This window comes from Lissotriton helveticus, chromosome 12 (genome assembly GCF_964261635.1).
Source record: "Lissotriton helveticus chromosome 12, aLisHel1.1, whole genome shotgun sequence".
In the NCBI taxonomy this organism is placed as follows: Eukaryota; Metazoa; Chordata; class Amphibia; order Caudata; family Salamandridae; genus Lissotriton; species Lissotriton helveticus.
The window spans coordinates 280,694,215-280,718,172 of record NC_136073.1 but is presented as its reverse complement, the minus strand read 5'-3'; the positions used below and the strand labels follow the sequence as shown (position 1 = coordinate 280,718,172).

Here is a 23,958-nt window from a genome sequence, read left to right as displayed (position 1 = left end):
TATATTCCATTGATCATCCTCCTCCATTGTGATGCCCTCCAAGAAGGCTGGCAGCGGCTCAAATTGACAATTAAAGTCACCCCCTACCAGATATGGAGTGCCTTGGGGGATGGTACCGAGAAAGAGGGATAGATCCTCAATTGTTCCTGAAACATTAGTTACGCCTGTTGGTCTTGAATATACATTGACTAGTACTAGTTTTGCCGCGTTTGGCCATTCCAATGCCACACATTGAATATCCTCAGAGTTTGTGTGAACCCACCCAAATAAGTAGTCCACCCGATGGGCGTCCCTTCCCTCCCCATTTTGCCTGGATTGAAAATGAGGCAAAACCAGTGCGCCAGTAGGCCTCCCTGGCCCAAGTTTCCTGAAATAGGCAGACATCTTGCGTATCAATAAATGACCCCCATTCAGGCAAGTCAAGTTTATTTGATATCCCTGCCAGATTCCAGGAAACGATTGACAGGGGACCTAATTCTCCATTATCGCTTTGACTATTGTTCTTTACCCCGTTTGCAACCCGAGATGGTAGTGCCTGGGTTGTAGTTGGGCTACTGGGTCCACTTGGATGTTTAGTATCCTCACTGTTACTATCTGGGGGAGAGTCCAATACTCCTAGTTGACTATCATCATCATTAATCTCACCATCTGCCTTAGGGAGTCAGTCTACACCCTCCAAATCTGTTAGGGGATCAAACCTGTTGTACACTGGGAAAGGGTGCACTATCCTGCGAGATGGATTTGCTCCCAAAAATCCTCTCTGTCGAAGGATAGGATAAGAATTGTACAGAAAAGGGGGTGGTGATGAACAGAGTGTCTGAATTAAGCAGACCACTCTTACCCAGTCCAAAGATCAGGGCTTGATCCATCACCGTTATTTATCTCACTGCCCCATCCCAGCTCAGAACCTGGCTATATGCAAATTAGTCTGTCCCTGGCCCAGTGCATCATGGGAACAGGGCAGACCAAACTACCAAGCCAATTCTTCACCAGAAAGGAGACAAGCTACCGGGGACCGGTTTCTGGCATTTCAGCCTCTTCGGCCCGGCTTGCTTGAATCCTGATGGAGCAGTGAGAAAGGGACTCATGTCTGAGTATACCCTGCCACACCTATAGTGGCCAAAAACGATACAGAAAAGGGGGTGGTGATGAACAGAGTGTCTGAATTAAGCAGACCACTCTTACCCAGTCCAAAGATCAGGGCTTGATCCATCACCGTTATTTATCTCACTGCCCCATCCCAGCTCAGAACCTGGCTATATGCAAATTAGTCTGTCCCTGGCCCAGTGCATCATGGGAACAGGGCAGACCAAACTACCAAGCCAATTCTTCACCAGAAAGAAGACAAGCTACCGTCTGCCCTGTTCCCATGATGCACTGGGCCAGGGACAGACTAATTTGCATACAGCCAGGTTCTGAAACTGGGATGGTGCAATGAGCTAAAAAACGGTGTTGGATCTAGCCCTGATCTCTTGACTGGGTGAGAGTACTCTGCTTAATTCAGAGACTCTGTCCATCACCACCCCTTGTTGTAAATTATTTTGTCCACCCTAAGCGTGGAAGGGTATACTCAGATGTGAGTCCCTTGCTCATTGCACCATCAGGATTCAAGCAAGCCGGGCCGAAGACGCCTGAAATGGCAGAAACCGGTCCCCGGAAGCTTGTTTCCTTCCCAGTGTAAGAATTGGCTTTTGTAGTCTGGTCTGCCCTGTTCCCATGATGCACTGGGCCAGGGACAGACTAATTTGCATACAGCCAGGTTCTGAAACTGGGATGGTGCAATGAGCTAAAAAACGGTGTTGGATCTAGCCCTGATCTCTTGACTGGGTGAGAGTACTCTGCTTAATTCAGAGACTCTGTCCATCACCACCCCTTGTTGTAAATTATTTTGTCCACCCTAAGCGTGGAAGGGTATACTCAGATGTGAGTCCCTTGCTCATTGCACCATCAGGATTCAAGCAAGCCGGGCCGAAGACGCCTGAAATGGCAGAAACCGGTCCCCGGAAGCTTGTTTCCTTCCCAGTGTAAGAATTGGCTTTTGTAGTCTGGTCTGCCCTGTTCCCATGATGCACTGGGCCAGGGACAGACTAATTTGCATACAGCCAGGTTCTGAAACTGGGATGGTGCAATGAGCTAAAAAACGGTGTTGGATCTAGCCCTGATCTCTTGACTGGGTGAGAGTACTCTGCTTAATTCAGAGACTCTGTCCATCACCACCCCTTGTTGTAAATTAGGATAAGAATTGTGGCGCCCATTATTCATAACCCCTGGGTAAAAATAGTCAAGGCCCAGGGATTGAATGTCACCCTCTCGGCCGAATCTAGGTTCTCTCCGAATATGGTCTACCACCCATGTGTCCTAAAATTCACTAGAATACAATCCCCTTCAAGATCTTTGGGATTATTACCCACCCAGTGCACCCTTCTAACACCCAAAATCTCTGTGTTCGATGAGGGAGGGAGTGTCCTATTCCTATTTAACCAAAAAACCACCTTGTTATTCAGTTCCCTATAAGATTCTGATTTTCCTGCCCCCAGGGTTCGGACCCCCACTAGGACAATTGTATAGGGTGCCGCCTCTGGGGGAAGGTTTAAACTGGGGAGTTGGTCTTTGCAGACTTCCCTATCCTGCTGCAGTTGCCCATTAGTCTTTCTATGAGCTGATGGGCCGCTAGCTACAGGCGGCGGTACAGGAACCAAATCCATTACCTTCCCACCGAGCCTCGATATGCCTACTTGTTTCTTCGGGTGGGATTTTGACGGTGATATATTTGATTTTTTTCTGATTTTTTTCTAGGTTCCTCAACAACCGCCCTAACAATATTACTGGGACCCAGGCCCTTTGTGGTAATATCCGGGGAATTAATAAGGACATTACCCTTGGCCAGGTCAACTAGTAAAAGTGAATTTTCTCCGACCTGCTTTTCAATCTGATCTAACTTAGAATGAATCATCCTAGTTTTCTCTAGGAGTGGCAGCATCAGGGATTTCACTAAGATTTCAATTTTCCCCAAGAGGTCACCCTCAGCAACAGTAAGGCAATCAGGGGGGCTAATAGCTTCTGTGTCAGCCCTAGAAGAAGTAGAGAGCTGGGAAACAACTGTCGGGGCCGGCTTTAAGATCTTCTTTTGTTGTTTAGCATGACGGCCCTTCAAAGGGCTACCCCTTCTTTTCTTACTATTGGGGTTCGTCCTAACTGGGGACCCCTGGGTCAAGGTGGGGGGAGATGACATAACTAGCCCTGGGGAGGTATGCAAACCAGTGTTACCACTGCTACGGGACAAACTCAGGTAAGATAAATTTGTACTAGAACTATCTGAATCATCCCCAACATCCGCCAACCTAATTTCGTCCCCTGCGCAATTTGTAGGCGCCGGAGATACCACCGACCCTATACAACCTAAAGAAGATCGTTTCCCCGTTATTAAATCCAGAGACAAATGCTTTTCTACAAAGGCAATCTCCTTTTCAAGTATGGTGGAGGCTCTCTTAAAGAAGTGATCCAGAGTACCTGTAACCACCCCTCCAGACGTAGGAATTGAAACATGACGATTTTTTCCAGATCGCAAGGACATGATGACTTTATCCACAACCAACCCACACTTTAAAGTAACAATCAGAATCGTACCTTAGTTCGGCAGGGAATTTTCAAGAGCTAAAGATATCTACAACTAACAAACAAGATGCCAAATGAAGGAGAGGGGGCCCGGCCTTGGTCGACCTTGGACGGCCTTAGACAGCCCGCCCTTTGCCCGGGCTTAGCCCGGCTAGTCCCGCGTCGCGGGAGAAGTAATATAACTTTAAATGTTCCAACCAGGGGGCGTGTCCACCGAGGGAAGAGGCTGCAGGTGTGGCTGGAATAGCCTGCTGGTCCTCGCAGTCCCTCGGTGTGTAAAGAATCCACAGCCAAGCCTCGTGAACGGCACCCGGGAAGCAGGAGCAGTGAGCAGTTTCAAAAGTTCAAGCAAAACCCCTGTGGCTTCCACAAAGGCAAACACGGCAGCAGAGTCCCTCTGGTATCCTCAGAGACCGACGTGGTAGGTAAAAGCAAACTTAGTCAATGAGCGGCTCAAGCGGAGCGGGGGCCGCGAAAAGTAATAAGGAGGCAGGCGGGGGCGTAACCACCGAAGGAAGAGGCTGCAGGTGTGGCTGGAATAGCCTGCTGGTCCTCGCAGTCCCTCGGTGTGTAAAGAATCCACAGCCAAGCCCCGTGAACGGCACCCGGGAAGCAGGAGCAGTGAGCAGTTTCAAAAGTTCCAGCAAAACCCTTCTGGCTTCCACAAAGGCAAACACGGCAGCAGAGTCCCTCTGGTATCCTCAGAGACCGACGTGGTAGGTAAAAGCAAACTTAGTCAATGAGCGGCACCCGCGGAGTGGGGTCCGCGAAAAGTAATAAGGAGGCAGGCGGGGGCGGAACCACCGAGGGAAGAGGCTGCAGGTGTGGCTGGAATAGCCTGCTGGTCCTCGCAGTCCCTCGTGTGTAGAGAATCCACAGCCAAGCCCCGTGAACGGCACCCGGGAAGCAGGAGCAGTGAGCAGTTTAAAAAGTTCCAGCAAAACCCCTCTGGCTTCCACAAAGGCAAACACTGCAGCAGAGTCCCTCTGGTATCCTCAGAGACAGACGTGGTAGGTAAAAGCAAACTTAGTAAATAAGCCTGCCAGTTTGTTAACATGTCGCAGCCTCAATTTTCTTTACAGAGATGGTTTACAAAAACTGTGCGATCGCGGCCATCTTGGTAAAACACCATGTAAAATTAGGGCTTAGTAGCAAGAGCAGTGTCACTTTCGAGTCCTCTATAAGCATTATGAAACAGTGCAGCAAATTTTCACTAACCCTAGTCAAGATTAATTTGCACTCTCCTTCGGCTGTGGGGATCTTGTGAATAAATGAGGGATATTCTGTAAATTTGTGCATAGTCCAATCTTCATTAAAGTGAAGCCACGATTATTGGGCATTTGGTGAAACAAGAAAATCAAAACATAATTATTGTTTTTTACAATGAGGCTTAAGGACACTCTCTTTCATTAAGACAAAGTTTTAACTTATTATATATCTTCCAACACAGCACACTGTTTTTTTTTTTTTAGAAATGTCCTTTGTTTACAGATACTGGCGAAGGACTCCTTAGTAGAGTCGCTGGTGTTAACAGTTGCCCAGTTTTATTTACCTGCTTCTACTTTTGAAAAAGTTTATTTTAAAAGGGTAATGGCAGTGGCGTAACAAATTTGAGCCACCCCCTGCAAAGTGCATGGAGGGGGCCTCACACCCCCCAGACCCAGTCAGGAGCTCTTATTCCAGGGGCGCCCTGCCCGTGCGCAGTATGGGAGTGAACCCCCTGGAGCTCTGGGGCCACCCGCACCACAGGGGCACCACTGGGTCATGGGAGACCCTTGAATATGTCTGTAGAGATTAGCTATTAATGTTAGATATCTAAAATTTGTTTCCCCCCCACCATTATCTGTCTCTGTCAGCGAAAAGGACCAATTACTTTTGAGTATAAAACTTTTTTCCAGTTCTTTTCTCTTTAGTTTTCATTTATTTGGTAAATTGCCAGTCTTGAAGCCAAGTAGGGAACAAGAACAATGACGACCATTAATGGCATTGTTCCAGGGGACTGACAAGGTGACAGAAACACCTTTAGAGCCGAGTCTGACATTGTCATTTGCAATCTCAATACAATCTTGCTGCGGATGCAATTTCTTTCTTTTTTTCTAACCTTCCAGAGACCTCACTGCAAAGGTTCAAACTCGCTCGCCTCCCTCTCTCTAATAATCTTCGATGTTGATCATTGTCCTCTGGATTCCATGTTGCGAAGGTTGTGCCTTCGGGCTAGACATTGCTGCTGGATGGTTGAACTCAATTTGAGCATGCATTTCCTCTATTTAGCTGCCTGTTATTTAGTCTTATCAGGAAGTCGCTCATCGAATCCCTAAAGATGTATCAGTTTTACTAACGAGACGTGTCCCTAGAAGCGTGCCGCTCGCACAGTGTCATACTCCACTGGCTTTCCATGCCTGTCACTTTTGGTCCTTTTTACCAAACCCGCTAAGGACTTTCCACTCCAGCAGAGCATATAGGTCAGAATCATCCAGGCTTTCCTCCAGTTAGGCCCACTCTTACGGTCTGACATGTATTCTGTCGCGTTTCTTTGGGTTTTTTTTCGTTGACTTGCATGCCTGTGCTCAACAGTCTTGCTGGCTACGCTAAAAAAGACACATGAACGGTTTTTAGACATGATTGTGATAAACGTGAGGCTGTGTTAGTTCATGTTAGTCTAGCGGTGTTACCAGGATGTCATGAAGCGGCATTGTTGTAATTGAAGATCTGAGCATTGAGCTAATTGTTTCACAGAATGTGACAGCGGAGCTAGGGTCATCAGAGGAGGTAGCTGGGAGGGACAGGCAGCTGGATCTGGAACAAGTGAGGGTGCACATAGTAATGTGGCGTTTTTCTTCTTCATCTGCTTCATTAGTGGATCCAGCTGTAGCTTTAGCTCTTCAAAAGCAGAATTTATTTAGGGAGCAGTTTGAGATGCGCAATGCATCAGGATCACTGGAGACAGGGGAAGGATCATTTGCAAGTGTGTTCCTTTTTCATGCCCAATGTTGTGCACACTTGAACGCTTTTGCAATGCGCATTGCTATTGATAGTGTGCCATGACAGTAAGAAATGCCCGTTCATTTAAAGCCGACCTTCTTGCACCAAATGTGAGTGCTTTTCTTCAACTCCTACGGAAGCAACTGGCAACTGCCTATGTAGTGCTTATGTTGGGGACTACTGTTAAGCACTTGTGCCATATGGGCGCACTTACAATGACACTTTACTTTCCAAGGGTGGCAAGTCGAACAGTGAAGTCTTACTCCAGAAGATGGTTGATGGTTTCTAACTAAGATACTATAAGGCCAGAAACAAACAAAATTAGTGTGGGCCCTTGTGTCGCACCTGTGCTAATTATTAGAAATATCGTGAATTGCTACGCTCTATTTTTCATGACCCCACTGCTTTGAGATCCCAAATATTGAACCACCACAAAACAAATTGAAAAGGAGCGTATTTTTTATACATCTATTTTCAGCTGTGGGAGGCGCTAGAGGGCGCACTTGCTGAATGGCCGCACTTACGTGAGGCTCCAGCTGCCTGGCATAACGATCCTTCATTTATCCTGTTTTTCTTGCGCGCACCTGCCCGAAAATCCCCACGGAGGGGCGGCGAGCCACTCTCCACAATCGGTGCAAGTTCTGTGCAGCTGCTCCATTGTGCCCCGGAGATACGAGCTGCGGAGCCCCCCGGCCGGCGCGAGCTTTGCTGAGACGGGGCTTGCGGCCGGCGCCTGGACGTGCGCGAGGCAGGTAGGCCTCTGACACTGCGTAGGAGGCGCGGCCGGCGGAGGCGCTGGGTCTCCCGAAGGACGGCTGCTGTATAATTTTAGTGAGGCACACTACTTATTCCACGTGGGGAGAGACGGTGTGAGCCTCCCACGAGACTCGTGCTCCTAAGCCTTCTAAGATTGCATTTCTGAGCGCTCTGTTTTGGCGCCATTGTGAACCGGCTGCACACGTTGGTGGGGGTCGGCGCTGCCACGGGACTGCTAGCCCGACCACTTTCAAGCCTCGGACACTGCCTGTGCTGGGATCCTGGTGAGCAGCCGACCCGGTTGTGGGACCTGACTCCTCTCCTCTAAGCGCTACGCCCCTGGCTGAGTGGCCTGCGCTGTGCTTTCTCCTCCTGACCTGCACTCCTATTTGCTGCTGACAGCCTCGCTGGGGATTGCTGTGCCGCCCGCATTGACTAGCGCCTTGGCTGCCGACCACACATTACAGGGCCACATAGTAAGAGTGCACTGTCCCTCTTTCCACTTCCCCTTTGGCGGCGGTGCAAACAACGCAAGGCGCAGTGGGCTCCCATTCCGTGCGGACAGAATGGGCAAGCCTGACAGTCGCCAACCCAAGCTGCAATTTGACAATTCGGCGCAGAAAAAGACGTCGCGACACACTGGGGACGCGGCGCCACCCAGGAGCCCGATTGCGGGGGCCTCGACATCGGCCCCGCCGACCCCAGATATGGCCACCATGCTGCAAGAGATGCGCCAGGGCTTCGCGACGGTGGTTGACAAAGTAGACCGGCTGACATCTAGGATGGATGGAATAGTCCAGAAAATGGACGTACATGAAGAGCGCATAACCGAGGCGGAACGCAGGATCTCGGTGTCTGATGACTTGACTGCAGCGCATGACGCTCGCCTGGCCAGGATGGACAATGTGCTGAGAGTGATTGCCGCCAAGAACGAGGAGTTGGAGGCGAGGAGCCGGCGGAACAACGTTCGCGTCACAGGAATTCCCGAATCGACCAACACTGGGAGGATGGAGCATTACATTGAGAAACTGCTGACGGCGACGGTGGGGGCAGACGCGCTCTCGAGCCAATTTATTGTGGAACGTGCACATCGTTCCCTTGGTCCTCAGCCCAAACCCGGAGCCCCGCCGCGACCCATCATAGCGCGCCTGCTCAACTACCGGGATCGAGACGCAGCACTCAGGGCTGCCAGAGCGAACCAGAACCTAACATACGACGGCGTGCCCTTCTCCATTTACCCGGATTTTACCCCGGTGGTCCAGGAACAGCGACGGAAATTTCTTGCGGTCAAAAGGAAGTTACGAGACTTAAACATTGACTATGCTCTCCTGTACCCAGCCAAACTACGTGTTACACATCAGGGAACGCAACACTTCTTTCTTAACCCGCAGCAGGTTGAGGACTACCTTAAAACATTGCCCAAACGGCCCAGGAGAGCTGCGGACGCTGCGGACTTGAATGCATCTGATGTTGAGTAGGCCGCTGCTGGCATGCTCAGACTACGCTTCTTGCATTTCAATGATTTGCCTTCACCTCCCTCGTTGAGGAGAGGAACTCATTCTACTTGGTGGTGGCTGCGGCCGCCTCTGGGGTGCCACGGACAGGTGTTGGACTGCAGGTGGTAATGTATGCCAGGCCCCCACCCCCTTATTCCCTCTCTGCTCCGGATGGAGACTCCAAGGGTGGACTTGTACAGAGTGGGATAGCAGGGGGTGGTGGTTCGTGCACCTCTGATGACCTCCACTGGGTGTTCCCCAATGCCTTTTCCTTGGATTCATGTTTTTTGGATGGTTTTTAGTATTTTTTTTGTCTGTGGGTGGGGGGCGGGACTAAGGTACTGGCTGGTTGGGGTGGCTTCAGTGGGTGGGGGGTGGTGGGGTACTTATTGGAAGACTCGAGCTTGCACTAGGCGAGATGAGGCTTCTGTTAGAGGAGCTGGTGACATTAGAACTGTGTGGGTTTGTATTGAGGAATGTTTGTCCTTTTTCCAGCTGCGGCTGGCTGTTGAGGCTGTTGGGCGGGGGGTGGGGTGGGTGCACGTTTGGGAAGGTTGTTGGGTTTCCAGTTTTGACATGTGCGTGATATGGTCTGAACTCTGTTTGCTGTCCTTTGGGAAGCTTCTTGGACAACACTGGGGGTTGTGGGGGTGGGATGGGTGGTTTGTGCGTTCTATGTGGCTGGGGGGGGCACGGGAGGTGGAGGCGCTTCGTTGCTGTTCCATTCTGCTATCACGGGGGGTGTCATTGACCTGAGCCACTTGGCCAATAACATGTCGTTTACTGTAGATTGGGTAGCTGTTTCCACACTCTATTCTTGCTGTTATTCATCTCACCTCCTACATGGCTGATACACGCCTGAATGTTGTAACTTGGAATGTGCGAGGGCTGGGGGACCATAGGAAGAGGAGACACATATTGAGGTACCTTGATCGCCATAGCATCCACATTGCTTTCCTTCAGGAAACGCATTTTGCACCCCACAGAGCATGCGCATTTGGGAATAGATGGGCCTCTCACTCGGTATTCGCCAACTACTCCTCGTATGCAAGAGGTACAGCCATCCTAGTTAAAAGATCCACACCATTTCAGCTGGTGGGCTCTAGGGCTGATCCACAGGGGAGGTACTGTTTGTTATGGGGCAGGCTGGGGCATATGTCAGTGACGCTAGCATGTTGCTATGGACCCAACTCGGATGACCCACACTTCTTTACATCCTTATGGGCTGCGATAGTTGAGACGGGGCCACACCACCTCATTTGGGGGGGGGATTTTAATGTGACCCTTTTCCCCCCTCTGGACAGGTCACACCCTGCCCCACACCACTATACTAATGGGCGAGAAGTCCTTAGTGCGACCATTGCCGAAAACAATCTCATTGATGCCTGGCGCTCACACTGCGGGACAAAACAGGAGGGTACACACTTTACGGCGCAGGCTAAGTCATGGGCACGGCTCGACTACTTCCTCTTAACCTCACAACTATACACGGCGCTTACACACGCGTCACACCTCCCTAGGACGTATTCCGACCACTCCCCTGTGCTTATTACATTGGCCGGCTCTGAGCTGGGCCCCCCAGTAACAGCGTGGCGTATGCAACCCTCTATGCTGCTGGACTCGGTATTCCAGGAAGAGCTCCGAGATGAATGTCTTGATTTCTTTAAGCGTAATAAAGACTCTGTCCAGGACGTTGAAACCATTTGGGATGCCTTCAAAGCCACGCTCCGGGGCTTGTGTATTTCAAAAGGCTCGGGGGTACTCAAGAGTATACTGGCTAAATTGCGCTCTATCGAAGATGACCTGCGCAGTGCCGAGGCCCGCCTTAGGTCTAATCCTGACAATGCTACCCTTGCTACCATTCGTGTGAAGTTGTCGGAGTTCTCCGAGGAGGCTGCTCGAGAGGTTAGATTTAGGAACAAGTACTGGGTGGCCAGGCGATATGGTGAGGGCGAGAGGCCTGGGAAGGCCCTGGCGGCGACGGTCAAACTGATGCGATCGCCGACGGTCATACTAGAACTTGAAACGGCTGAGGGGTTGGTACTCAGGGACACTACCCACATCCTGAATGAATTTGTACAGCATTACAGTACGCTATACACCTCTAACGGTACGGGTGGACTCACACTCGACGACTATCTGACTGATGTCTCTTTAGGGTGGTTGAGCGATGCGCAGCGACAATTCTTGAGCGCCCCCTTTGAGCTGGATGAGGTCAGGGAGGCTATCATGGGCATGAAGTCGGGTAAGGCCACTGGGTTAGATGGTATACCCATTGAGTTCTACAAGACATTCATTGACTTCATGGCGCCAGTGCTGCGGGAGGTTTATGAGGATGCATTGGAGGTGGGACACCTACCGGCCTCCATGAGAATTGCTCTTATTACGTCGCTGCTTAAGCCTGGCAAACCCGCCTCTAGTTGCGATTCCTACCGACCGTTGTCCCTGCTAAATTGTGACGTTAAAATTCTTGCGAAGCTGGTCGCAACACGCATCAGCCTCCTCCTACCGACCTTGATACTTCCTGATCAGGCCGGGTTTGTGCCTGGCAGGGCGACGTCCCACAATCTCCGTACTTTTTTTTCTGTGTATGATTCCGTTCATGAGGACCTCCCTATGGCGGCTATTTTTTTGGACGCCACAAAGGCGTTCGATTCGCTCGAATGGGATTATGTGTTCGGGGTTCTTGAGCGAATGGGGTTCCCGAGTGTGTTTATATCCTGGATTAGGTTACTATATACCCAGCCGGAGGCCAGAGTCCTTATAAATGGGAAATTGTCGTCGGCCTTCCCGATTTCCAGAGGGACGAGGCAGGGCTGTCCCCTGTCCCCCCTCCTCTTCGCCATAGCCACTGAGCCACTGGCTGCCAAATTGAGGCAGAAGCACCGGGATAGTGCACTGCGTTGTTATCAGAGACAGTTACTCGTCTCAATGTATGCGGACGACATCACCCTTTATGTTCGCCACCCTAGCGATAACCTACATCCCATTCTAAGGGAGTTCATACGATTTGGTGTCCTTTCGGGGATTCAGATTAACTGGAGGAAGTCATGTATCTTCCCTCTTACTGCTTCGACATGCCCGTTTTCGCTGGAGTTCCCACTTGCATGGTGCTCAGGAGATTTCAAATACCTGGGCATACATGTAGAAAAGAACAGAGAGGAGCTGATTCGTGCCAATTATGGCACTGTAATGGACAAGATGCGAGACAATATATCTAGATGGATCACGCTCCCCCTCTCCATGGCGGGGCGTGCCTCATTGATCAAAATGGTCATACTCCCTCAGTTACTATACCTTTTTCTGAACATTCCATTTCACCCCGGTTCCCATTTCTTTCGGTTACTGCGTTCGGAATTGCTCCGCCTAGTATGGGGTGGTAAGTCACCCAGACTCAAGTGGGATATTCTAATCCGACCATTCTCCCAGGGGGGTTTCGGAATCTCAGACTTTGAGCTTTATTACCGAGCTGCTCAGGCCCATTATGCGTATTTCTGGATACGCCAGCAGAAGTATATGCCGCATTTCAGGGAACAGGATCTGGCCTTCACCCTCACAGACACTCAATGGGATTTTTGCCTGCTACAAACCGAGCGCATATCCTCCAATAGCCGTTATAGGATAATTCATTATAAATTCCTGCACAGGCTATATCACACTCCAGCGCGCCTCCACAGGTTCCAGCTTAGGCCTACTGATACATGTGACAGGTGTGGGGCCCCGGGGGCGGATTTCCTTCACCTTGCCTGGGGGTGTGCCGCGGTGAACTTGTACTGGACTCAGGTTTTTACGGCACTATCCAAAATGTTACACATGCGGATTGATCCATCCCCGTTGGTAGCGCTTCTGGGGTATGTTGCACCTCTCCAGGCGGCTCACCGTAAATATGTGGCGCTGGCTATGCTTCTGGCTAAACGCAAGGTGGCCTGTAGATGGGGGAGGGGAAGGGCGCCCAAATTTAAGGACTGGATGAGTGACATGGTGTACTGCCAGGAGCAATTACATACTTATTCCGAACTGCTGCCGCCCACTTCTAGACCTACTGACATCTGGGCCCCGTTGCAATGTTATTTGGTTACTGACCCGCTAGAGGGAGATAACGTTTGAAGTTGTGATATTGAAATATTGAGTGGTGTTGTTTCTTGCTCTCACTTTGGCGCTCCTGGCCTGATGTATCTGACATGCTGTGTGAGCTGCTCCTTGCCCCCCCCCCTCCCCGCATCCTCCCTCTTTGTGTCCCCCCGGTCTCCCTATTCTGATGTTTTCTTTATGTGAGGCCCCGGCCTCCGGGGCATCCTCCCGCAAGTCTCGAACGGCCTCCTACCTCTGATAATATGACCCGCCTCGCAATTGGCTTGTGGTTCTGTGGCTCTCCTGACCACACACCCCTCAAGATTGGGTATGCCCGATGTGCCTCCCCCCCCCTCCCTCCCCCCCCTCCTACTTGGGTTCGCATGGTTATTGCACATGTTACTGTTCATATTTCGTTTAAGGTAAAATTTGAAAACTTGCAAGACTCTTAGAGCTCGCTGTACTGACGCTGCATTTGCCGCTCTGATTGTACTGATGCCGTGATTGTTATCACACTCATGCACATCTGCTATGTTATATATGTCTGTGTGCATTGATATCGGCCGGCCTCCGGGTTGTTGGTGAGACGCTGTGTACTCCTGGCAATGCTAAAATAAATGTTTTGCACTTTAAAAAAAAAAAAAAAAAAAAATCTATTTTCAGCTGTAATTCAAACCATCAAAAAGTTCAGAAAAATATCCAATATGATCCAATTCGGTATAATTCAATTCTCAGGAGTATCGCCATTGTGTTTCAGAATTCAACTATTCATTATTAATTTTTTATAAACAAAACATTTTTAATCAGCCAACGCGTTTCGTCCTATAGGCACAGTTTGCGTTTCTGTTAGTACTCAACCACACAAATGATCTTTGGAGTTCCCGTCCACCGGCACCTTCGACAGAAAGGAAAAGTCTGATCTTTGCAGTTCCCATCTGCCAGCACCCTCGACAGAAAGGAAAAGTCCAGTTCATTCCTTAGGCTCACACTAGCATTTAGCAAAATAAAATATAGCCACAGCCTGAAACAGACCACGTGAAGCTGGGTGGCAGCATGGAAGCATGTGTTTCCTAACAATGACAGGCCTGGAGAAGCAAATAAAAAAATTGATTCGGATCTGTTGGAGAGGATGTCATTGAAAACATACAAAAACCCTCCACAAAATAGTTAATCAAAAGGTTTGCACCTGACTGGAGCTACTCGGAAAAGAAAAACGCACAGCCCTGATGAAATCCAATCGGACGAAACGCGTTGGCTGGGCTGATTGAAAAGTGTTGTTTGGAAAAAAGGATAAAAGTTGGAATTCTGAAACACAATGGTGAGACTCCTGAGAATTGACTTATACTGAATTGGATCATATTAAATATTTTTCTGAACTTTTTGATAGCTTGAATTACGGCTGAAAATAGATGCATAAAAAATACACTCCTTTTCAATTTGTCTTGTTCAGACACGAAAGGACTCAAGTAATTTCTCTCAATGTCCAGTCAGAAATAAAGCTTTTAAGAATAGTTCCTTATGTACACATATTAGAGGTCAACAGTTAAAATAAATAAAAACACAAAAAATAAAGTTCTTGCATCTTTCGAGGCCATGCTACAACCCCAACCAATACTATAGTGCATGTGCAGAAACGCAGTATATTAAATTAACATGCAGTCCAATGGCCAACCGTAGTTTAAGGGAAACAGTTAGGGTTTTCTACATTAACATTGTTCACTCTCATGCCGGGGTTGAGAGACCGGATGGATACTGCGCATGACACATCTGCGCTAATTCTTTGTAGCCCTTGTGCAATGGACAAATGAGTGGGTCTGAAACCATTGTTTGACTTTCCAGCAAAATTGTTACTGCTGAAAAATTCCACCAAAAATCCAAACAAGAACAGGAATGCTTCCTAAGTCCAGAGTGAAACTTAAGGTGCCATTGGGACAAGTTACATGTTACTGGTCTATACAGTGATGTGGTAGTTGGTATCTATATTTGAGACACAGTTCAGGGGAGACTTGTTGTAAACTGGCCTCAGTGCAGTATTCAGGCAGTGTGAGTACTGGTCCTGGCATTGGTAGTATCTAATGTAGATTCCTTTGGGTTCCAAACTTCAGTTTCCTGTACCACAAAGCCTCATCAGTTTGGAATGGGGAACTGTGATGAAGAGCTGGGGCCCAAAGCACAATCAATGCTTCAAGAATTAGGGAGGCAAACTACAACCAATGGCGCATCACTCCACGTCCTGTGGTGCAGAAGAGAAATCCCATGTCTGTTTGGGGATGAAGACGAGCGGTTGTAGGCTTTCCTAAAGTCGAAGAATGTACTGGTCAGCACCCAATCATATATACACTTCTCAGGAGAGCCTTGGCTCTCTGGGCTGCAAGCTACTGATGTCATGGATGGCTCTCTCCCTCGCTGTGGCCTCCACGCATGCTTCCTTCTGCTGGACCTTGCTATTGTCTTTCAGGTCAGGAGGCGACTCGTCTCCCCACAGTAGGCAGTACATCTTCATTTTCTTTTAAAGTAGGTTGCAGCAGCAGGGTTTCTCCTTACTCCTAGGCATAGTTGCGACCTTGAAAGAAGCAGCATCCAGCAGGTTCCTCTTTCTGGCAAACGCCTCTCTCAGCTGGACAGTCTCCTATATACGTCAGGATAAAATCCAACTACAGGCTGGTTGGAACTGGTTATTTACCCCTCTTTGGAGGCACTGGCAGCTAGCCTGGGCTGACAAAGCACAGGCTCCCTTTAAAATGTGCAGCACTCTAGAGACAGGTATCACCAGCTCAAGAAATGTGGAGTAGCCTTTGGCTGACACCAGACATTCTTGACAAGGTCCCTGGTCGCTAGTCGGTGCCATCCCCCGCAGTCTACAATGTGCCTACTAAATTCTGGGGTGGAGTCTCCAGAACAATCTACATGCAGATTGTCAAATCCACAAAAAAACATATTTATTTATTTTGATAACGTTTTATATATTGATATGTGCTTTTATATTAAACAAATATTAATAAACTAATTCAGCATTCAGTTCATCATTTGCATGCTGAACTGCAACTCTCTTTGAGAATTAAGGACAAAACTAACCAGAGAACTTCACAAAAACGTTTTGGGTGTTCATTTTAGAGGTTTTAGAACACCACTTCTAAAATGAACACCTCGGCATCCAAATATTGAATTGTATGATGATGACCTACAAACTGCACCTGCAAAAAGCTGTATGTACTTTGCAAAATAACCCAGCTCTCTCTCGTGAAGAATTGTGTGCACAATACACTAGTGCTAACTAGCAGTATAAAATATTGTGACATTCATCTTACAGTGCACAGAAAAAAAGCCCACCCAACACCATTTAGGGCAAAAAAATGAATACCCCCTGGTGCAATATATGTATACCGGCTCAGTGTTGGGAAGATTATCGCTTCAGAAGGAGACACAGCCTTTCTTCATGAACACATTTCGAAGATCAGCACTTTGTGATCCTGGCTAGTGTCAAAGACCCCACAAGAGAGCCAGTAAGAGCAGTTGCTACTTTGCTTCATGGATCTAAAAATGTGTATAGGGCCATAGTTATAGGCATTGCTAATAATTTGAAGTTGACTTGAGCTTGACAGTAGAGGTAGGGTTTCATCATGACGCAAAAACGTTGAACGTGAAGCAACAATAGTGTAGGGTTACTGGTAGAGGATTGGATGGGTAGATATTGACGACATATGGAGGACCATAAGAGGTGTGGCGCCGCGGCCAGGGCAACTGACACTCGAATCTGGGGCTCGCGGTTCGATCCCTGGCACCGGCAGCAGGTCAACCCATCACCATGTGACTCTGGGCAATAGCTTGCTTAATCTTCCCGACGGTTCCCAGTGCCGGGATGCCTTCGGGTAGCTGTTCGCGCTTTACAAATACTGGATTTTTTACATTTACATCTTGTATGCCTAGTTCCTCCCCTCCAGCATCTCCAAAAGTGCGACATAGTTTAAGATCATCCCAAGCAGTGATGCTGTTTGGAGAGAAGATGGCTAACGTCAGAGCACATATCGCAAGCATACAAGTAGACCGGTACCATCCTTGGTATTTGCCAATGACACAGTAATTCCAGTGTGTGCTGAGAATTTGTTTAGAAATACCATTTAAAAAAAGCACCTAGCGACCTAATTGGCCAATTGAAACTTTAGGTATTATAAAATTCATGGAAAACAAAAATATATGGAAGGAGAGTCGAATTGAAGAAGCGAAAAAATGACCAAAAAAAAGACAAGCGTTTTTAAAGGTATGAAAGGTTTTCTTCAAAATCAGGAATTTGTACCTCAGTGCCAGCAGTAACAATATATCAAGCGTCAAGCATATCACTGGCTTGATAGAGATGTAAAGGTAAGAGGTGTAAAGGCCTAGCACACTGTAGCTGAGCTTTCAAAGCACCCAGACACACGTTTCTGTGGGCAAAGATTAACTAATGTCTTCCTAATGTTTCCGTAGCTCACTATTTGGTAGCTTGGCTGAGTCTTCTGCTTAATTTTTTTTTTATTTGTTTATTGTGTGCAGTTTTATTTAGCACAAATGTGTCCCAAGGGCATTAAAGCACTTTACAAGAGCAACATGTTACATTGCACACAGTCAGATTTTTTTTGGGTACAGAGAATTTAAGTGATTTGCCCAGAAGCACAAGATGTGGAGCCTCTGCCAGGTCTTGAACCTGTTGCCCCTGTCCAAAGTCAGCATCTTTGACAGTTAGGCTCCATCTTTCGTGATGGGGAATGCACCAAATAGTAAACACATTTCAGATAGCTTTCATGATTTAAAAAAAATTGATGTCCAGACAAGGTGCATCTTAAACATATCCAGACTGTATTTAGTACAAACTACCTAGAGACAAAAAGTTCCAATAAAACCCACACAGTAATGTAGGAGTGACTATTCAGCTTTAAAGTCGGTTTAAAGTCTTAGAATAAATTATTGTTCAGGGGCCCCATTAGAATCGATTGCAGGGGGGGCGTGGCCAGGCGAGATGGCTGAGTGGACGTGATCCACCTCAGCTCCGGAGCCACGGAACTGCCGGACGGTGTTTTCTCTGAGCCGAGGAGCTGAAACTGCCGGTACCACATCGTGATGGAGGTGTGAGGCAGTAGGAAGCCTGGTGCACACTTTCGCTGCGGCGTTAGAACCATTTTGTAAGCTTTGTGTGGCGCGGCCTGAGGCATCACATTTCTTCGGAGACAAGATTGGGCCATAGCCATTTTTCCAGTGGGATCCCAGAATGGCTTAGCCCTGCGGAGGCAACACTAGCAGCTCTGATATTGGGAGCAGTTACCTGACCTCCATTGCTGTAATCGGAGATGCTGCGCAAGTTTCCTGCGCCCTTGCTGAGGCCCCTGGTGATGTGAGGGAAGAACAACTACGGTAAATAATGCCGCAGCAGGGAATCGCCCTGACGCCGACGACGGGATCCAGAGGTGAGCGAGGCACCAGGGCACACCAAAATTAATCAGCTGGGGCATTCCTGGGGATCCCTCATAAGCAGCGCTCTGTCCTGGGGTCATAGAGAGGCCTGGATAGTCACGGAAAGGCCAGGCCAGGGCCTTGCCTGACTCTAAAATAGCGCCCAGAAAGAGTTTTCAGTACCACAATAGGGGACTGCAGAGTGCAAAGGACTGGTGAGGGGAAGATTTACAAAGACGGAGGATCTAGAAAACAGATCCAGACGGGAGAACATAAGCATCCGAGATCTGGAGGAAGGAGCAGAGGGACCAGACCTGGGAGCCTTTGTGGAGGGCCTATTAGCTGAGATATTGAGCCCACGCCAGCTGACGATTAAGATCGACAGGGTGCATCCTGTGGGAAACCAACAAATGGGAGAGCAGAGACACACATGAGACGAGCTATCAAGCTGCACTCTTTCACAACGAAGGAAGCGATCCTACAGGCGGCACAAAAATCTATTGCAGGAGAAAAATTATCAAGAAAATTACTCAGTATGAATTGCCTTGAGATTAAGTTGAGCCTGTTGGATATAATAAACTTTGCAGATAGTGATTTCCCCAAATGAAGCTCTGTGAAGCAGGGTCTGGTCACAGAGTGAGTCCACAGAAGTCTCAACATCCTTGGTTCAACTTGGCAGCTACAACGCACCATGATACGTAAATACAAAGATTATACTTTAGGCGGAAACCACCCACTACTTGTCAATTTTTATGAACACACAAAAAGTCCTATGTGCAGTCGGTTGTGCAGGAAGGGTGCATAACAAAGATTTGACATCCCACGTTTTGTTCGCCAAGTTGCCATGCACAGATGTTTCTTCACACTTAGAATTTTGTTTTTACATTATAGTCTCACTTGCTGCATATTGTTCATAGTTATATTGAGCAGCACATCAACTTTTTCTTGAAATCTTCCAGTTTGGTCTCCATAAGACCCTGGGAAAATGGTTTCCTTTCCCCACCTCAAGATACCCTATTCTTTGGCACTGGATTAGCCCTCACTGAGACTGTTTCCAAAATCTAAGACAAATCAGACCTTCTCTGTTTTCTGGCCAATTCTTCAAGCTACTGTAATGAAGGCTTGAAGGATCTTGTAGAACTAATTTCCACTAATGACCAATATTAAGGAGTAACAATTCAATCCATTTCATTAAATACCGCTTAAAGAATTTTCCTGTTTCAGGCTGTAGCACAACCTGGCGGTCACAAGTGCCAAGTCGGGGTTCTGCAGGACATCATAAACATCTCTGTTGTGTACACTGTTTGGCTCAGCTCTAAACGGTTTGTTTTGACACCCATGGGTGGCACGGGCAAACGTAGTTCAATGCACCAATGCTTGAATGTGAAAGACAGGTTTTCGTTGCCCTCGATGACCCCACCCAATACACAGTTGAAGTGGCATTGATGCTTTTGAGTTACGCACAGTCCCTAAACAAGGATCCACGGACACCAAGGTTGCAAATCTATTTTGTTCTCTCTGATATCACACACACACACAAACTGCACTAGGAAAAAATTAACTTTTAACTAAAAGTATTTTCTTTTAACAGTCTCAATCTGTTGCTTAACACATTTAAAATAACAACCCATAATATCATAACATGTGAATGTTGCAAACAAAAAGAATAAAATAAACATTTCCACCATAGTTAAAATGTCATCTAAAAACCTAACATCCTGAAACCTACTTTATGCGCTACACTAGGAGAGCATGAAGTAGTATCATCTAGATTTTCTTGTTGGGAATAAGCTCACTGCATACCTTTTTACAGCAATGGGCTGTCATTGTTAAAAGTCAGGGAGACGGTGCTCCCTGTGAAAGGTAAACATAAGTCACATCAGCTCCTCCCCTCCTGGATTTGGGCTGGCAATCAGCTTTCAGGAGAAAGTGAGATGCGGCAGCATCTCTGGCAATCAGTTTCGTCTCTGGAAGTATCTTGTGCTATAATCCGAGGGTGAAAAACCTCTCATGACAAGTGGTCAATGATCGGGCCTTTTATATCATACCTATCTGAGGTGCTAGTCTAAGATGCATTCTTATTACCACGTAAGGTAAAAATACAACAATTCAAACTCCACTTTTTTGGCTACTGTTCTTGTCTGACCTTGAAATAAAGATAACAAGGCACGGACTGATGTTGTATCAGTTGTATTATCAATGTCATTGTTTGAGTGACTTGACAATTTCAAGGTTTTTGGAAAGATCAGGACAGGTGACACCTGCGTTAAAACAGACATGTTGATGATTCTGCAAAAATGAAAAAAAGTTTAGTCTTGGCCTGATCAAAATGTAGTCTTACCATCAGCATGGACTTCGCTTTTGTTGTCTGTTGCTGTTACTGAGAAACCCCTTCATGAAAAACATTCCCTTTATTCACTGTTACCCTTCTATAATTCTCTATATTATGCATAGAAAAAGCAAATTAGGAGAGAACAGAATGGAATTATGTGACACAAAAATTACCAGGTAACAGGTGTGATCTGGCAGCAGATGAATAGCTCCTTAAAGAAGGATTTGACTGAGCTGCTATGCATAGAACTCAACAAAGGCCACATACTGTATTTACACCCTGAAGAGAAAGAGTTAAAAATATATATATATTTTAATTACATTTTTTATGAAGAGTAACAAGAGTGGTACTGACGGGTACTCCGATTAAAACATAGAAACATGGAGGTAGGACAGCAGTGTATTAAAGTTATTAGATTATTAGACAACCCTAGTGGGAAGGGAGACTTTAACACGGTCATGATCATTTTGACTTCAATAAATTATCATAATTTGCACAGTATAATTATACAGAAAGCACTGCAGCAGCATCATCATCATCTTCAGCAAGTCCATATGTTTATATTATTAATTCAAATTTGCGTGGGCAACCCCTACTTTTATAAGTTACTCTTTCAGCTGTCATAAATAAATCCATACCCTTCCTCCATTCAACAAGTTTTGACACCTCAGAAGCTCCCCATCACTCTGAAGAGAAATTATTCACTGAGTTGACCGAATAAAACATTGCTTACGGATAATGGACATTTTGTTATGTGGACAAAAGACAGAGCTAATATTCACGTCTGTGGGGTCCGGTGATGTACCTAACGGCCCATTTTCTGCTTTCTATAAGTGAATGTAAGTAGTAACTAATAGTTACTTATTGGAAGAGACAGTAAGACAGAGAGTGTTTAGTTATTACAACTGTAAGAGACTGTGAGTTCTTTCCTGGGTGTTCACACAATATGTGCAAATGGTTTACTGCACTGAGAAACAATATCTCAATGTGGTTCTAAAAAATGTCAGTCAAAAGCAATGTTTATTTAGACCTTAGTCTTTAAAATGCAATACCCAACAATATAAAACATTAAAACAGGGATAAAAATGTGTTCTTTGCAGACTTTAAAGGTGAGATGCCACAGTGAATAATGTTTTTATGCGCATCAGTTGGCTATTTCTAGTCTTTCCTATTCTGTATTTTTGAACAACTAAACGGCTTGGTCTCGATAAATCTAAAGCCATTGATTTATATTTGATGTATCTTGCTTGGTGGATTGTTTCTGAGATTATCCTTTTCCTGCAGTTACAAGTCCTTTGTGTCAGAAGACGCAAGTCCCGGCACCTTGGTGGCCACCGTGCACGCATCCGACCCTGATGGAGATGGGATAATCTATGAAATAACTGGAGGGAACAAAGAAGGAAACTTTGTTATTGATCCACAAAAAGGTAATAAACAAAAATAAAAAGGCTCATATTTTGGGAAGTACACCATCCAAAACGATAACCCCACAATATTGCAACAATGGGTCAATCATTAGTATTTTTGGAACCCTGCATTGGCCAGATTTGGGCAAACATATGAAATAGATCTGTTGAAATGACTAGAACTGGGCTCTACGTAAACTGTCCCTTCATTGGATTTTCAGAGACCTCGAAACCCAAACTTTACGTATTAATGCCTTTGTTTCCAGTCCACCCCCCTGATTATTGCCTGTGTGCCTGACTGACAAGATGCAAAGTAGCAGGGGTGTCTTATCAGGCACCAAGAAGGCTATTAATAATGCCACTGAGTGGCAGTCCAAGCGATAGATTTAGAAGAAAAAAAACACTTGAGGGTAGAATGGCACATTTTGAGCACGTACAAAAAAAACGCCACTAACCTCAAACAACATTTGGCTTAGGCAGGGATCTTGTCAAGTTTATGCAAAATAATTATTAATTGCAATATGGAGGGAAAAAACCAAACTTACATAACTGTTGTCAAATTGGTGTCAACTCAGCAGCCACTTGGTATTGCAAAGCAGTTTACAAAAGCCAAGCCTCACAGTATAAGATTTGAAATCTAAGCTAGAATATAACCTTATAGCCTGCCATAATGGGCTATACCGGCCATTGAAGAACCGCTCCAGCGTTAAAGGCCCAAGACAAAGGCGAGGACTCATTAACAAGGGAGCGGACCTTTATTGTCCAGTATAGCCTGCTACAGCAGACTATATGCCTATTAGAACATTCCACCACTAGAGGCCAGAATGTTCTAACAAATAAAACAAATGCCTCACGGAGCCCGAGGGGATTTCCATTAGGCCTTTGTTCACAGCAACAGCTGTGAACGATAACATTGGAATTTGGAGCTCCGGGCATCTGCTGGCCTTCAGTCTTGAATGGAGCTCCCGCCATTCCAATGTTCTTATCTAAGTTAGTAGCAGGAGTTGAGTAGATGAATGAACTATGAAATGTCTTTTCATTGTATTTGTGCAAAGCCCCTAAGACATTGCACTCCCAATCTCTTAGATGTTGTAATGCAGATGTCTGTGAGGCTCTACAGCTGTCTATGTATCAACCATTTGTAATCAGAGCTAGAAGGGCACTAGAATCTCTGGAAATGTCGGAATGTTCTTGTTTCTGGGGAAAGGGAATCCATGAAGTGACCTATTTGAATTATGTTTAGCACTATTATGGCTTGTGCTCTGAAGTGAGGGAATGTGTGGATGTATCCCCAATAATTCTCTTTACTCCTAGGATCCCAAGACATAACTGGATACTAAGTATGGTCTATGATGTTTGAGCAGGCAATGAAATAGGCTACATTTTTTATCACCTTTCGATTTACTTTCCAGGACTGATTCGCCTTCGATCAAACGCGGTTTCCAGATTCCATGGCACAGAGTACATGCTTAATGTGACTGCTACTGATGACAATGCGTCTGGTGGCCCTGGCTCCTTATCCAGCAGCGCCATGGTGATTGTGCGAATCAATGACGTCAATAATAATAAGCCGCTGTTCCAAAAGGTATGTTTAAAATGGTTACTGGAAAAGAGGCTATTGACATAAGGGTGGTAGACCTGCTGGGTGGGTATTTATAAGCACTTTGGTCTAATAGCCAGTTTGGTGGACACCATATCAGGGAACAATGACACAGGCACTGCCATGTTTTTAAGTGGGAGTCTGTATGGAAGGTATTTTGTGTCCTAATATCACCCACACTGTGTTTGCAGTGGTGTTGCATTGGAGAGCGCACTAGAAAAAAAATTCTGGATATAAGGGAAATTGCTTGTTTTGTCTGTGTATTTGCTTTTTGTC

The 23,958-nt window shown here is 46.7% G+C and overlaps 1 protein-coding gene across 1 annotated transcript in view; it reads left to right on the top strand.

The window, feature by feature from the left end:
- LOC144798008 (neural-cadherin-like) overlaps positions 1-23,958 on the top strand; it is a 566,884-nt gene that overhangs the window by 64,732 nt on the left and 478,194 nt on the right. The window contains exons 6-7 of the mRNA XM_078668798.1: positions 21,961-22,103; positions 23,495-23,667. Of these exons, the coding sequence (XP_078524924.1) occupies positions 21,961-22,103; positions 23,495-23,667 (316 nt within the window). The remainder of the gene's footprint in view (positions 1-21,960; positions 22,104-23,494; positions 23,668-23,958) is intronic.